The 15,298-nt window shown below is 49.4% G+C and overlaps 1 protein-coding gene across 2 annotated transcripts in view; it reads right to left on the reverse strand.

The window, feature by feature from the left end:
* Window positions 1-14,531, reverse strand: part of ST6GALNAC5 (ST6 N-acetylgalactosaminide alpha-2,6-sialyltransferase 5) — a 26,626-nt gene extending 12,095 nt beyond the window's left edge. For both annotated transcript variants that reach the window (XM_021713116.1, XM_008059704.2), the window contains exons 1-2: window positions 14,122-14,531; window positions 10,148-10,255 (exon numbers count right to left, since the gene is read on the reverse strand). In XM_021713116.1, the coding sequence (XP_021568791.1) occupies window positions 10,148-10,255; window positions 14,122-14,522 (509 nt within the window). In that variant the 5' untranslated portion in view covers window positions 14,523-14,531. The remainder of the gene's footprint in view (window positions 1-10,147; window positions 10,256-14,121) is intronic.
* Window positions 14,532-15,298: the final 767 nt, after the last annotated feature.

A 15,298-nucleotide genomic window follows, 5' to 3' on the forward strand; every position in this document is an offset into this window, starting at 1 on the left:
AGGGAACCTGCTGGGGGAGGGAGGGGCATACCTCCTCCACAAGCGTACCCGCAGGATCAGTGTTTGTGTACCTAACCCTGAGTTGTACCCCACATCTTTATAATAAATAAATACATCTTTAAAAAGTTTCCAAAAAAAAATCCGTAGACATGGCAGTAATTTTGTCAGGTGAGATGCATCAGTAAATGGAACATCTGTGGTGAAGAAGATGAGGGGGAAAGGGTTATTTGCATCATCTCAAATCATCTCCCCCAAGTTATTTATTAAGGACAAAGGGAAAAATAGTAACTTTACGACGAGCAAATCGAGCAGAAACCACCTTAACCAAGTTATCAAGGTCAACGTTGCCAGTAAGAAGACACACTGACATCACGTCCCTCCTGTTAGGAGATGCTGGGAAGGGCTTATCACTTCTGTGGTATTCTTCCCAGAAATGCACAGGCTCAAGTCAAGCATGGAAAACCACCAGACAAGCCCAAAGTGAGGGGAATTCTACAAAATTCCTAACTAGGACTCTCCAAACGTGTCACGGTCCTGAAAAGCAAGAAAAGACTGCGAAACTGGCACAGATGTAAAGAGACGAAGGAGACATGAAAAGTAAACAGAAAGGAAACAAGACATTAGTAGAGAAGCTGGTAAAATCCCAGCGATGTCTGTAGTTTAGCTGAGCATTGTACTGACGTTAATGTCTTACTTTTGATAATCGGACCAAAGTAGTGCAAAATATTAGCATTAGGGGAAGCTGGCCAAAGAGTATATGAACTCGCTGTACAAAAAGTAGTATATATATAATATGTTTTATAATATATATGATAAAAAAGAATCTTCTTAGCAAATTCTAGTGTTAAAAAAACTCCTCAGGAGATTCTAATATGCAGCCAGGTTAGAGACGATTAAATTTGTAAGCACTGCTAAGCCTTCATGCTTAGTTACGCAATCTCCTCCCCACCTCCATCAGCCCTCTGAGGGAGGTATTGCTGCTCCCAGTTTACAGGGGAGCGTCTGGCACTGAGACAGGGAGTCCACCTGGCTCTCAGTGCACAGCCTCACCCATGGCCCAGCCAAGCTGCTAGACTTGGCCATGCCAGTCTAGAACACAGTGCTCAGACTCCACATTGACTAACTTATTGCAGATCCATGATGCCTCTACAAGAGAGTGTCTTAGTCCACTCGATGTGGCTATAATAACACCTGGGGCTGGGTCATTTATAAAAGATGGAACATACTGTATGATCAGTGACTCTGATGACTGAAAAGTTCAGGATTGTGCGTCTGCGTCTGGTGAGGGACTCGGGCAGCTTCCGCTCATGGCGGAAGGCGGAGGGGAGCAGGTGTGGCCAGAGACCCCATGCAGGGAGAGGGGACAGAAGAGAGAGAGGCAGTGCCAGGACTTTTTAAACAAGCAGCTCGATCAGTTCTCGCTCAGGAGCTAACAGAGCAAGCATTGTCTCCTCGCCCCCACTCAGGCAGGGCATGAATTTATTCTTGAGGAATTCGCCCCCATGACCCAAACAGGTCCCACCTGCAACACGGGGGACCACATGTCAACGCGAGATTTGGTGGGGACAAACACACCATATCCAAACCATAGCAGAGCGGTACAGTGATGACTCTTGTTTTATAGGTGAGAAGATTCATACACAGAAAAGTTGAAAACATTTCAGGGCCAAGATTTGGACCCAAGCCGGTTGACTCCAGACCCTGCACTCTGAAGAGTGACGTTCTGTGTCTTGGAAAAACTCCTGCCCCTTAAGGCGGAATTTCTGCAGTGATGGCACCCCAGTTCCTGCTGGCATCGACGGCGTGGGGTTGGAAGCAGCTAGTCCTTGCTGCGTCCTTTCGAGCACCTCGCTGCAGAGGTGTCCCAAGTGGGGCGCTCGCTCTGTTGCTGGTCAGCGTGTCGAGCAGCGGCCTCACCTGCCCACCAACGTTAATGGCAGCAGGGGCTTGTTGTACCCCATTTTTGAATCTTCTAAAGCGAAGCCGTGCAATTGGAAAAAAAGAAAACATGGTGCATACACATGATGGAGTGTCACGCAGTCAAACAGAAGAACAAAATCATGGGTTTTGCAGCAAATTGGATGGAGCTGGAGGCCATCACACTCAGTGATCGATCACAGAAACACAGAACTGAATACCACCTATTCTTACTCCTAAGTGGGCCCCGAATGCTAGTCACATGAACACAAAGGCGAGATCAGGAGTCACTGGGCATCACTAGGGGAAAGAGGGCTAAACCTCACCTGCATGCAGCCTACCTGTGTAGCTAATCCTCACTCGTACCCCATATCTCTGAAATGAAATAAAATAAAATAAAATAAGGGAAACCCTCCTAACATTAACAAGCAAGGGAAGATACTTCTGTTTCAGGGTACTGATGGGATCAGGACGTCCTATTCCCAGACATGGCACCTTGGCGTGTGAGGAAGCAGCGGAAGCGCGAAGCTTACTCTCACCCTCTCGTGGCCCCTCTGCCCTGAAGCAGATCATAAAAGTATCCTCTGTCCTCCTCTAAAGCAGGCCATACACCTTCATCCCATCGTGCCCTCAAAGATCCAGAAATGCCAAGGAGAATCTGGCACTCCACCCCGGTTTATTACCATGAGCTCATACCTCCTTTTTCCAATCACGATTCTTCACCACCACCCACTTCACCAAACTTAGCATCAAAAGATGCAGGTTTGCCTGTTTTGGAGGGGTCTTCCATTCCAAAGACTGGGGTGTCTCACAAAAGTTACATTAAATAAATGGGCTTGCTTTTCTCTTGTTTATCTGTCATTTGTCATGGATTCTCAACCATGAACCTCGTGACGGGTGAGGAGAAGAAATTCCTTTTTGTCCCCTTCAGTATGATCTAGGTTGACCCTGCTCCCTGAGCTTGGACAGGGCTATACAGAAGGTTGCACATGTCCTGAGGAAGGAATGGAGTCTGTGTTCTCTCTAGAGCTCTCTACACTCTCTTTAAACATACGTCCATTCTTGGCATGATGCCTGGTGTGCAGCAGGTACTCGGGAAATGTTAGAATAGAGTTAACAGCCGTCACGTGTCCAGGTTGTTCTGCAATTGGCTCGCACTGGGGACCTTGGTGACACCAGGTAGCATTCAAAAGAAAATGTTCCTGCAACAACCCCTCTAAGTATCTGCCCCAGGCCTTGGAGACCCACTGAGCCTTGATTTCGCGGGCTGTATTTCTTGTCCTTGGGTCTTCTCTTAGGAGGAAAACAACCGTATACTTTGGAAGCCTGTGGACTAACACTTGTGTGCCTGGGTGCATGGTGCCCCAAGAACCCAAAGCTGTGTATCCTCCTGGGCCAAACAGCCACACCAGGTCACCCAAAACCCACCTCACCCCCCACATAACTTGGACACTGCAGATGTGTCATCATGTCCCGTAACGGACTCGTGGTACCCATGGGAGATAGAAGAAAGGTCATGAAATCACCCAGTGACTGGTAAGCGGTGGCCAAATTATGGCAAAGTTGGAAGAAAAAATGAGCATCTAGGAAAAAAATACAGCACAATATCTTAAGTCGACTTCACAAAGCATAAACCACACAGGCAGCATCACCATTCCACACCCGTCTTCTGCAAGCATCTGACACTACCCAGTGGACTGTCGCCAAGTAAGAACTCTCTCTGCTGTGCTGGCTGCCTTATTAATGCTCGCTAGCTAATAATTCTAGCAGAATCCACTCTCTGATATTCACGATACCTTTGAGATGTCCTTCACATTATGGATGAGATATTAATTTAGTTCCATGACAGTGATCACTCTGAATCATTACCCTGCTAATTAATACTCAAGAAATGATGGGTAACAGAGAGTTGTAAACTTGGTAATGTGCTAAGTATGACCAGAAATAAGATTATTAGGTAGAATTTACATGCTTGGCCCATTATTATTGCAAATTATTTACAATGGGAAATGAGATTAAATACTCACCATAACTTAGTTTGGAAAGCAATGACAACAGATCTTTTCACACAATTTACAGTCTGTCTGGACAGAATGGATGTGGCTTCCTCTATATGGACGCAGCATGATTTAAGAGTCTGCCATCCACAGAAGAATATATTTTGAAGCTGTCTCTGTTGCAACATGGCACTGATTCTCTCCAGCTTTCTGAGGACTGATGAGTCTGAAGTCTGGGATGGGGGCAGGGTTGGGGCGCTGATGCCCAAGCCCTCCTTTGAGGACTCAAGGCTGGCCCTGGCTGAGCATAAAACAGGGTCACCACTGACTTCTGAGAGCCCCTCACCATCTGAACTTGCCGTTTGCGAATTATTCTTTTCATGCGCCTGGCGCTTTTGGTCATGTGACGGGAAGAAGTTGAGGACCTGTCTCTTAAACACCCCCAAGGAAAGTGTTTTGTTTGTCTGTTCACCTCTGAACGGATCTATACTGAATGTGTACTAAGTGCCAGACACAACACCAAGTGCTCAAGACCCACAGATGCACAAGTCAGTGAGTGATGTGGACAGGGTAGAGGCAGAGGAGGTCCCAGGGGGTCTGACTCTGACATGGAGTCGGGGAGAATTTGAGGACCATACGCTGCTGGGTCTGAAGCCGTGATGAGAAAAGTTAAGAGCGTTGGTCTTGAGCCCTGGAGACCTGAGTTTAAATCCCAGCTCTGCCGCGTATCTGCTTTATGACCTCGGCCAGCTGTTCCATGTCTCTAAGCCTCGCATGTAAAACGGTAATAATAAGAATGCTTACTTCAGAGGATTATCATGAGGCTCCAGGAAGAACGCGTGTGTCCATGCTATACACAGGACCAAAAAGAGGTATGCTGTAGCTTTCCCGAGATCCCCTGTCTCTCGCTGGAATGAACAGCTAGCCACATGGAGTCAGATTGCCGCAAACAAGAAGAGAGCCAACTGTCCATTCCGGGCAATGAACCATTTCATCTCAGCCACTGATATGACTAGTAAAGGGCCAGGCATCACTAAACGGCTTGAGAAAGAAGGGACCGGGCCTTCCACGCTGAGAAATGGGGAGGTGTCTGCAGGGTGAGTTCCTTCCCGACGATACATCGCATGAGTAGAGAAGATATGGCGGGAGTGGGATGCAGAAGCCCGACCCCGAAGGACTCTGGGGCTGAGCCAGGGAGTGTGAACTCTGCTCTAGAAGCCGCGGGGAGTCACTGAGGAGGGCTAAGTGACAGGGTCGGACTCGTGCGGTTATCTAGCAACACAGTGATGTTGGGGCCACAGTGCCGATTTAGGAAGAAGCAGCCGCATGCTCGAGTGACTTTAGGCCAGTGTCGGACTGCCAGGTCTTGACTAACATGTGCTACGGCTGCCACCATGGCCGTTTACATGTCCACCCCTTCCGTGCGTGGTTTTCATCATGAATATTTCTATCTTCCTTCCCAAGGGGTCCACGTGTTTAATACTTTTAGGGGCGAATAGAAGTTTTCCTGGCAATATATGACTCTGAGAGTGACTCGGAACCTCTGGGTGGGGGGCAAAGACAGACCTCCAGGGAGCAGGATGGGAAATGGCAGCCCCGGACTGCCCACGCCGACCCTGGAGGCCAGTGGTTCACCACCGACTTCTGGGAGTCCCTCGCCATCTGAATTTGCCATTTGCTAGTTGTGTGATGGTAAGAAGTTGAGGATCTGTCTCTTAAACACCCCCCGAGGAAAGTGTTCTGTTTGCTTGCCTCTGAACCGATCTATACTGAATGCATACTACATGCCAGACACAACGTCAAGTGCTCAAGACAGAAAGATGGACAAGCTGGGCTCTTTGGGAGGCTGAGGTGAGTGGACTGCCTGAGCCCGCGGGTTCGAGACCCGCCTGGGCAGCGAGACCTCATCTCTACAACAAATTAAAAAATCAGCCGGGCGTGGTAGCGCGCGCCTGTAATTCCGGCTGCTCGGAAGGCTGAGGCGGAAGGATCGCCGGAGCCCAGCAGGTCGAGGCTGGGGGGCCGGGAGCGGCCGCTGCGCTCCAGTCTGGGCAACCGAGTGAGACTCCAACTCAAAAAAAAAAAAAAGAAAGAAAGATGGACAAGTCAGTGAGTGAGGTGGGCAGGGGGAAGGCAGAGGAGGGCCCAGGGGGTGCTCGGGGTTGCTCAGCTGTCTTGTTCTCCAAGACATAGTTTGTGCCCCTGCCACATGGTGCGGGGGTGTGGCAGTTGGCGCAGGGTAGTTGACGTCCTTTGGGGTTACTGCTGTCCTCGCACCACCAGAAATGACTGTGCGTGTGAGTTCAGCACTTTGTGTCTCTGGGCCTCTAGTTTCCTGGCACTAAGAGCCTCCGTTTTCCTGGCACTAGGAAGGCAATGACTCAACTCTCCTGAAAAGCGTGGAGAGTCTGATTACACTGGCAAGCAGCACGTCCTTGCCTTAGACCAGAGGCTGGCAAAGTTTGCATTTGCCAAGGGTGCCTTTGTTGAGAAGAAATCTTCATGAGCCCAGGCGTAAATAGATCCAGGAGGGTCTGTGCTTGGTCAAGTGTGCCGGGAGGAGCCGCTGTCCTGAAGACAGGGCGCCTTGCCTGGTGCCACCCAAGGATCAGAGGGATGCAAGGACTTCCCGGAGTCCTGCCTGGAAGCTGGAGACAGACGCTTCAAGAAAGCTCAGGGGGTCAGATGCGGGGCAGAGTGGGCATTTGCTCCCACGGGCACCCGTGGAGCCTCCTGGATCTCCTGGCTGAATTGTGGTCAAGTGAGACTCGGGCAGCCGAAGGCAGAGACCTCATCTCGCATCTCTGATCACCCCCCAGTGCCCAGCACAAGTCCGTCGAATGAATGAAAGTCTCTGTGATTAACTTAGGTAGTGGCTCTTTTTGAGAGCACTCATTGTGTCTTGAGGTCTGCAACGGTTAATTTGTCCCAGATGGACAGTTGGCTCTCTTTTTGCTTGCTGCAATCTGCCACCTTGGGGCTAGCTCTTCATTCCAGCAAGAGAGGGGGACTTTGGGGGAAGCAACAGAAAGGCTAAGCAGTCCACAGGGCGTCCCAGAAGGAGCTGGAGGCCACACGATGCCAATTCTCAATGGCGAAAAACAGGGAGACCCAGCTCACACAAAACACCACCGGTGTCCCCGCCCTTCCCAAGAACCAGGCACCCTTCATCTACTGAGCACCACTCATTAGTGCTCTTGGGGCATCTCCATAAAAGGTGCCCATGGGAAGGTCTACTTGCAGGTGGGCGAATCCTTCACCCAGCAACTTTCTGTGTGCTGGGACCGTGAGACGCAGTCTTCATCAGTTACACGGTGGGATCATCATACCAACTCCCAAGGAAATGGAGTATTTCCTTGAACACTCTAAGACATTAACATGCCAGGAGGCAGGAGCTGTGTACCGCTGACATCATTTTACAGATGTGGACGCTAAGACTTGGAAGGTTACTAAGGCTCAAGGAACCAACCTCCTCAAGGTAACACAGCCTCTGAAAGGCAGAAATGATGGTTTCTCTCCATCTCCAACATGCTCTGCTACAGCACGACAGCCATTCACTCACTTGATGTTTCCAAAGCATCTGTGACATGTCAGGACAGTGAGTGTCCACGGCTCTGTGCTGCAGGCCTCCAACACTGAGCCAAACACACAGGACTCTCTGCCCGCGGGGAGGTCACATTCTGGTGCGTCAACCAGCTGGAACTCTGCCAACTCCCCAAACCCTCCCCAGCCATTTCTGGCCCTGGTGATGGCACACTTCCTTAAGTGCTGGAGCTGATGACGCAAGCTCCTGGCCCCTGATGGTTCTCGGCTTCCTTCACCATCAAGACGAGAGGAGCAATGGTTAGATCCGTAGCAAGACTAACCTACAAGTTGCTTTTTCATTCTCTGGTGGCAGATGTTGTTTGCAAGAGCCATTTGACTCAGATAAAGATGGCACGCATGGCCGCATTTGTAGTCACTGGTAAGTGCCTCTGCTGGGCGCGTTATATTTTGGGGTGAGTCGGGTGTTTCACAAGCCTCCAGGAGGCAAGAGCTGTGTCCTGTTCTTTGAACTCCCCCTTAACATTCTTGCTGTCTTTCAGGGAAGCTCTTAAGTGCGTGGGATACTATTAATTATTATTATTATTTTACATATCTTGCAGTATCATATTAACACATTCATATTGACGATGCTAATGATCTTTCCTGAACACCGTGTGGTGGACACTGCATCAAGCACTCGACGTGCATGATCTCATTTAATTCTTAGCATGACCTGCTTGCTCTTATTGCTATTTTCTTAGCTCTAATTAACAGACGAGGAAAACAAGGCTCAAAGTCACACAGTGAGGAACTGGGTGCCTGGGGGTGCAGCCAACAAGTCGTGGAAAGGAGAATGAAGGGAACCGGGGAATCTGGTGCCGCCCTGGTCTTTTCTTCTTAACCCTCTGCTCCTGCCTGCCCTGACCCTCTGCTCCAGACAACACCCACACTTCACTTCCTCTGATGAAGCCCTCGGCCAGGGGCTCCTTTTGGAGAGTACTTCCTGAGACCGTCTTGCGCAAGCAACTCTCGAGCCTTGGGGATGGTAGCTTAGGGACCGAGACCTGGAGCCGGGGGCACCTGAAGGTGCATCGACGTGATTTTAGGTTCTCTGGGAGTGTCCTGCACTAAATTGTTTCCATGCTACTGTACACGAAGTCGTGAGGAACTAACTCTGGGTAAGAGAAGTGACAGGCCTTTCATCTGTCTTCCTTAATAAATGGAAAATTTCCTTGACATGCCAGTCACATGTCAGTTTACGCATGCTCTTTCTTTCTGGTGTCCTAATGGCAACATGATGATATCTGCCATATAATCATCAACGAGGATGGCTCTTTGCATGCCAGCGGGCACCATTCCCACTGACTTTGTCAGTCTCTGCTCTTTGACGTCATCCTACGTACTTTTTGCACATAGGCTGTGAAACAGGGACCCGAGGGCAGCGAATTGAATGACGCAGACCTGCGTGAGGATCCAAGCGGACTCGCCTCGAACCTGCACGCACAGGTGTGGTTTCCAGCACTTCACAGGCACTGACTTATTTAATCTGCCTACAGCCCCCAGAGGATTATCATCATATCATGTCTAGGCATGAGGAAGCTGAGACACAGGGACATGAGAGAACTTGCTCAAGGTCACACGAGGCTGGCAAGTGGCCGAGCCAGGCTCTGCGCCTGCGCAACCCTGTTCCAGCAGAGGACACCCTCAGGTCCAGGGTCTGCTCTGCTCACACCTTTCCATGTCCCTTGTGACCTGACTCTTCCGTATCAACCCGTATTGGTGCTGTGCTGAATCTTGGGGTCAGAAAGGGAGGAAAGACACAGAATGGTGATGACACGCTTTAAGCCTCCAAGTTGTAGCTTTTGCCTTCAGACTCATGACCTTTGAGATACTGTTAAGGTTAAAACACATAGGAAGGTCTAAGCAAGCAGACGTTTTTAATGAGCCAGTTTAAAATGTCCCCCACCCAGGTTTTACCGTTTGAAGGTGAGGACGGATGCCATGTTCAGGCCATTGGGGATTCCCGGAAACGAGAGCACTTTCTGAGTTTATTGGCCTCACGCCTTTGAAGTGACAGGTGAGTTTTCAAGCGGGCTTCCACAAATCAAGCCCTGAATATTGCTCAGTGCATCTGTGGTGCGTGCCAAACAGGGCCTGGGTACATGCCAGGAGGTAACCTGAGGCAGCCACAACTTGTGTGCTTGTTCCCTTTCAAGTGATACATCAAAATAATGATGCCTGTGCTTTTTGGCCTTAGAAACATAAACCCAGGCAACTGATATGGCAAAGGAGAGGGACTCAGAGGAAGATTTTAATTTTAGAAAACAGGCCTCACTGTCAAAGGAATTGGCCTTTTTAATTCATTAAAAAATTATCACATTCCTTTGAAATGAGAGTAAAACTAATATTTCTTAATGCGTGTTCATCGTTAATATTATGCCAATTATTGCATCTTTCAGCTGATAAATATTCAGAGGCTAAACGAAGCCCACAAGATGGATTTTTTTCTCCAGCAGTACAAACAAAAATGTTCAATATTTTATGTCCCATAATTAAATGCTGCTTGTTGTTTCTAGAACCAGAACTTGGGACATGCTAATTAATTGCTTCAAGAAGACAGACGTGTTCCGTGGCTGGTATTCAGAATCCGATGTTTATGAACGCTGCATACCACTGCTGATGACAGACACCCACAGAACAAACCCTACCTGCAGAAGTCAGGGGGCACCATGCCGTAGACGTTGACCCTGTCGCAGAGCTCCAGCGCGATCGTCATGGTGAACCAGCCGGTGCTGAGCCAGGTGTTGGATATCTTCCTGGAAAGGACAACAACCCAGTCTGCAAGCTGGTGACACAACCGCGATGCGCACAGCCATCTTGAGTCCTTTCTGGAGTAAGGCTGGTTCTACACAGACCCTCCCTCTTTCTCTTTCTTTTTGGCAGACACCCGGAACGTTACCGGATTGAAAGCTCTTTCCAACATCACCAGATTCCACAGTGCAATCATAACTAATGTCGGTGCTCTACCATGGTGGTTTGTGTCACTGGAAGATGCTCAAAGGACTTCTACGCCATCAAAGATTAACCAGTGTTTCGATATCTAAGTGCACGTTACCACAACTCTGTTTCTTACAAGATGACGATCCCCATGTGACAACTCTCTATAACTAGAATACTTGACTAACTAGAAATTGTCCTTGCTCTCCAAGCAGACTAGACAACAAAGCACTTATCAAATATGAATAAGCATACAGATCTATCTATCTATGGACCAACTGATTGATTGGTTGATCTTAGGGTAAAAGACCTGCCTCCAAGTAGACTAATTGAGCACTAACATCTTGATGGAATGTCTCTCCTTAGGAAGATGGCACTCATTTGGGAAGGGGCTGATGGCCAGAGGGAAAGAGCCACAGGAATGCTTTATTAACTGAGTATTTGCTTTGTTTTACATGTCGGAACATTCAGGACCCTCTGACACTTTTAGTAGAAGATAAAAAATGGACAAAATTTAAGGAGTGAATCTGCACACTCCACCTCTCATTAATCTGCCCATTTGGACATCTGTATCGAGCTCCAGCCATGTGCTAATCCTGAGGATAATGGTGGAGACATAACATCAAGGTCTAATTTAACCCTGTGAGAATGACTCCGCCCACCATGCTCCACTGCTGTGGATACTAATTCCAATTCTCCGGGGGTTGCCGCTTTTACTTCTCTTCAGTGCTTATGGCATGCCTCATTAGCTGGTTCCAAACACCTTATCCCCAAGGTCAGCCTGTCTGACTTTACCCAGCCGCGGCACTGTTTGTGATGTGAATAACAGAGTTGCAGACAGGCTTTTCTACTTGCTCTGAGAGAAGGAAGACTTTTCGTTAAGCGGTTTGTATCATTATTTCCATCCCACATAAGGATCAAAAAAATTTTTTTTAAGGAGTCCTGTGTTTTGTTAAATTCTTGGCAGCCAGGGTTGGTTTAGTCATCCCTGAATTCACGGCTTCCACTTTTCATTCCTTAAGCTCTGTTCTCATTTTTCTCATTCCATTGTATTGTGAGCTGGTAACATCCCAGGAAACACATTTAAAAGCCCCCAGAGATGGGAATAACACAGCTCGAATCTTACCTGTTTCTGTCACAACCAGCTGGCTGACCCAAGGCGGGTTATTTCTGATCTCTGACCCTTGGTTTCTTACCTATAAAGCGGGCACAGGAAGTTCTGTCGCTGGGCTATTGAAGAACTAAATGAGAAAACCCCCACGAAAAGCATCAAGTTTGGTATGTTGACACATCGGAATCCCTTCTTCCTGTGTGGTTTGCTAGGTTGTGCAAACTAAGTAAATAACCCAGCCATCCCTTTGGGCGCTTTTTAGCACCCAGGAAGAAGATCCTTCCAGCGCTCTGCTGCTGGGGTCTTGTGTGGGAGCCACTGTCAGTGGTCAGGGCAGTCCTTACAAAATTCAGAGCTTCCAGCCCACACAGGTGTTAACAGTTTCCCTTCTTTTTGACCAGGGCTCTCTCCTCCTATGAGCCTTGAGGCTGAGAGGGGCTGACTGAATGGTGAGAGGCAAGAGGAACTATATTCTCCTTAGCACAAAGCTTGTCTTCACCTATAGCTGTGACAATGCACTGGGCAGGTGTTCTAGACCTAATCTTGATGCGTGAACAGTTGGGAGGATGTGGCACCCAGGAAGAGACGACAGCTCAAGTCCCGCCCCGGGAGCCGGGTCTGGGAGCCATACCCACATCTCTATGCTTTGGAGGGACTGGAGACACCGATGGGAATTTTTCCCAGGGGCAGAAACTCTCCTAGAATTTGGGCTGTCTTGTGTGTGATGTAGAGATCCCAAGCTACAGCCTGCTGAGATGCAGGAGGATGTGGCTCTCCAGAAAAAGGCTTCGTGGGCAAAATGGAGTGAATACAAAGTAAGGGGAAAAGGAACTGAAGGGAAGGTTCTTTAAAGTGGTACTTAAAATTCCCCAGACTTCCCAAATAACAGCCTGTGGGATCACGTGCTGCAGAAATGCAACTGCTTTGTGCTGTTTTTCTTGGAAAAAGAAATGTGAACTCTTTTCTAACAAAGGAACATCTACTGTTTTTACACTTAATCAGCTGTAATGAAAGAATATGAAGAGCTGTCATGTGCTTATTAGGGAAAATTATCAGATATTCTTTTATATGATGAAGTCACACACTGAGCTGATAATTCTACAGTGCACACTAAATTACAATTAAAGTCCTTTCTGCTCCAGCAGAATCTCATTTATAATCTCTATGGAAATATTCTTCCTGCAGTTATTTCATTTATGCTTCCTTTATCTAATTACTATAATATTGGTTCTGAATCATATTTTCCTAATGCACCCTTATTCAATTATAAAGTTATTTCCAAGTACAGTTACATGCTAATATCAAAGAATACCACTTGGCCATCTATGTCATTTGTCACGCTTCTTAATTGCAGATCGTTCCCAAGTCATTTTTTCCTTCACTTTTAAGTAGGGTAAAAGTCTACAAATCAAAATCTAGGGAATTATCCCATTTCTTCAAAACATTAGCTCAAAATGAATGTTCTGACCATGAGGTCCACAAGTTTGTTATTCTACACTTTATGTGTCTTCCATACATGTTTGGTTGAGTTTCGAGAAAAGCACACGCGGAGAAGATACCATTACACCCCACATGTTTTGTGTTTTAATTTATAGAAACAGTTTTGTTTTGAAAGGCCGTTTCTGACTTGGTCCTTTTCACTTGGCTGAAGGCTAAGAAGAGTGAGTCAATACAGCATCAGCTTCCTCAAGACAGTCTCCTAAAGACACGAGTCAGCACATTTCTGGAAGTGGCAATGTCCTTTGGCACCCTCCAAATTCCTAAGTGTGACTCCCTTGAGTGCAGACCCTGGTAGACGGGCTATCTATCTCACTGAATTAAAAGTTTCCTGAAGCCATATCTCACCATGCTTACTCTGTGAGATGAATAGTATCTGTTCTGTTCCATTCCTTTGTATTCCACTCCTCCCGTCGCGACAGAGAAACCGCTTCAGCCTCATGACACAGATGTCGTATCTCGTTACTGAACTGTAGCCAGCAGCTGGAAAGCACCGTGCTGGCCTGTGGCCTGTCTCCCTGCCCTGTGAGTCCCAGCACCACTTTCCCCCCTCACATGACCCTCCACACTGGCTGCCGCCCAATGAATGTCTAACACTGAATATCCTCAGAGGGCAGGGACCTGCGTGTGTGTGACTGTACCCCCAGTGCCAGGTGCAGTGCCAAGCACGTAACAGGAACCTCATCAGTATTGGTTGACTGAATCCATGTTTGCCTTTGAATGGGAAAAAGAAACCCACACATTTCCTTTTGGTCAGCGTTCACAGAAATAAAATGAAACGCAAGAAAGCTACGAGATCGCACTTTCAACCCGTGCAGGCCAGCAGCGGTGAAGCTGCTTCCTCACACATGGGACTTGGACCCTGAGTTGTTCACGTCATTGTCTTCTTTCCACGGGCCTCAGCCATCCAGCTGGGGCAGCCCGTCCCCAGGACGACGGGGGGGTGAGCTCCATCAGGGACATGGGAGCCGTGGACCCGCGCCCACACCTGTCAGCCCAAGTTGCCCATGACACCACGCCGTGTCCCCAGCCTCCCCGGCGGCGACCTCCACCCCCCGCCGCCCCCGGCGCGCGTACCTGTCCTTGCCCGTCTCCCGCTTGAAGAGCTCGTCGAACCGCAGCATCTTGTGGCGCGTGATCATGAAGGCCTTCAGCCGGGGCAGCACCTGGCTCAGCAGCTGCAGGTTGTTGTAGACCCGGCCCTTGCCGTCCCGCCGCATGTAGCTGCTGGGGCCCCAGAAGACGAAGACGGTGCCCTGGCTCACATTCAGCAGGTCGTGGCGGTTGCGCAGGATCCTCTGGATGCTGGAGTGCGCGATGACCCTCAGGCTGGTGCGGTGGCCCACGTCGCGCCCGTAGCCGCGGGTCGGGGCGTCGTTCATGCGGATGACACACTCCGCCCGGTCGATCTGGGCGCCTCGCCGGCTGCGCAGCAGGTGCCCCGAGCTGGTCACCAGGGCGCAGTCCCGGCAGCGCATCCTCAGGGGCTGGAAGGCGGGAGGGGAGGGCCACCGTCAGGGCGAAGGGCTTGGCCCTCGGCGACGCCAGCAGGCCCCCGAGGACCCCTCCCCTGAGGGTCCTCCGCGGACCCGCCCGCGCTTCCCGACCTGGGGACCGCGGCGTTGGACGAGACAGAAGGGACCGAGCCCTGGCCTGCGCCCTGGGCTAAGGGCTTTGCTGATGCTGAAACGCCAGATCGCCCCGGCCTCAAGCCAGCAAGCCTACTCCTGCCTCTTCCTTTTACTTTGCAGATGAGGGTACTCGGGTTTAGAGGCGAGGACATGGGCCCAAGGATGCGTGACTGGCCAGCGCTAAAGTCGTGCTTTCGGAACCCAGCTCCCCGCAAGTTGAAGCAAAGACTGCCGTGCGAATTGCTGGGACACCAGTTTGCATGCTCTTACCTCATCCTGCTGAGAGTTAAGCATGCACTCGTATTCTTGGCAGCGGGACAAATGTGTTTATTCCGAATAGATGTGATCTAAGAATCACGTGGGAAATGACATGGAGATTGTAACCCCTCAGAAGCCACGATGTTGAAAGGATTCTCCCCCCCCGCCTTTTTTTTTGAGTTGGAGTCTTACTCTGTCGCTCAGACTGGAGTGCAGTGGCACACTCACGGCCACCCCAGCGTCAACCTGCTGGGCTCTGGCGATCCTTCTGCCTCAGCCTTCCAAGTAGCCGGAATTACAGGGGCAGGCTACCATGCCCAGCGAATTTTTTATATTTATTGTAGAGATGAGGTCTTGCCAAGTTG

The sequence above is a fragment of the Carlito syrichta genome, unplaced genomic scaffold, assembly GCF_000164805.1.
Source record: "Carlito syrichta isolate Samal-C Ts95f unplaced genomic scaffold, Tarsius_syrichta-2.0.1 Scaffold91627, whole genome shotgun sequence".
Taxonomy (NCBI): Eukaryota; Metazoa; Chordata; class Mammalia; order Primates; family Tarsiidae; genus Carlito; species Carlito syrichta.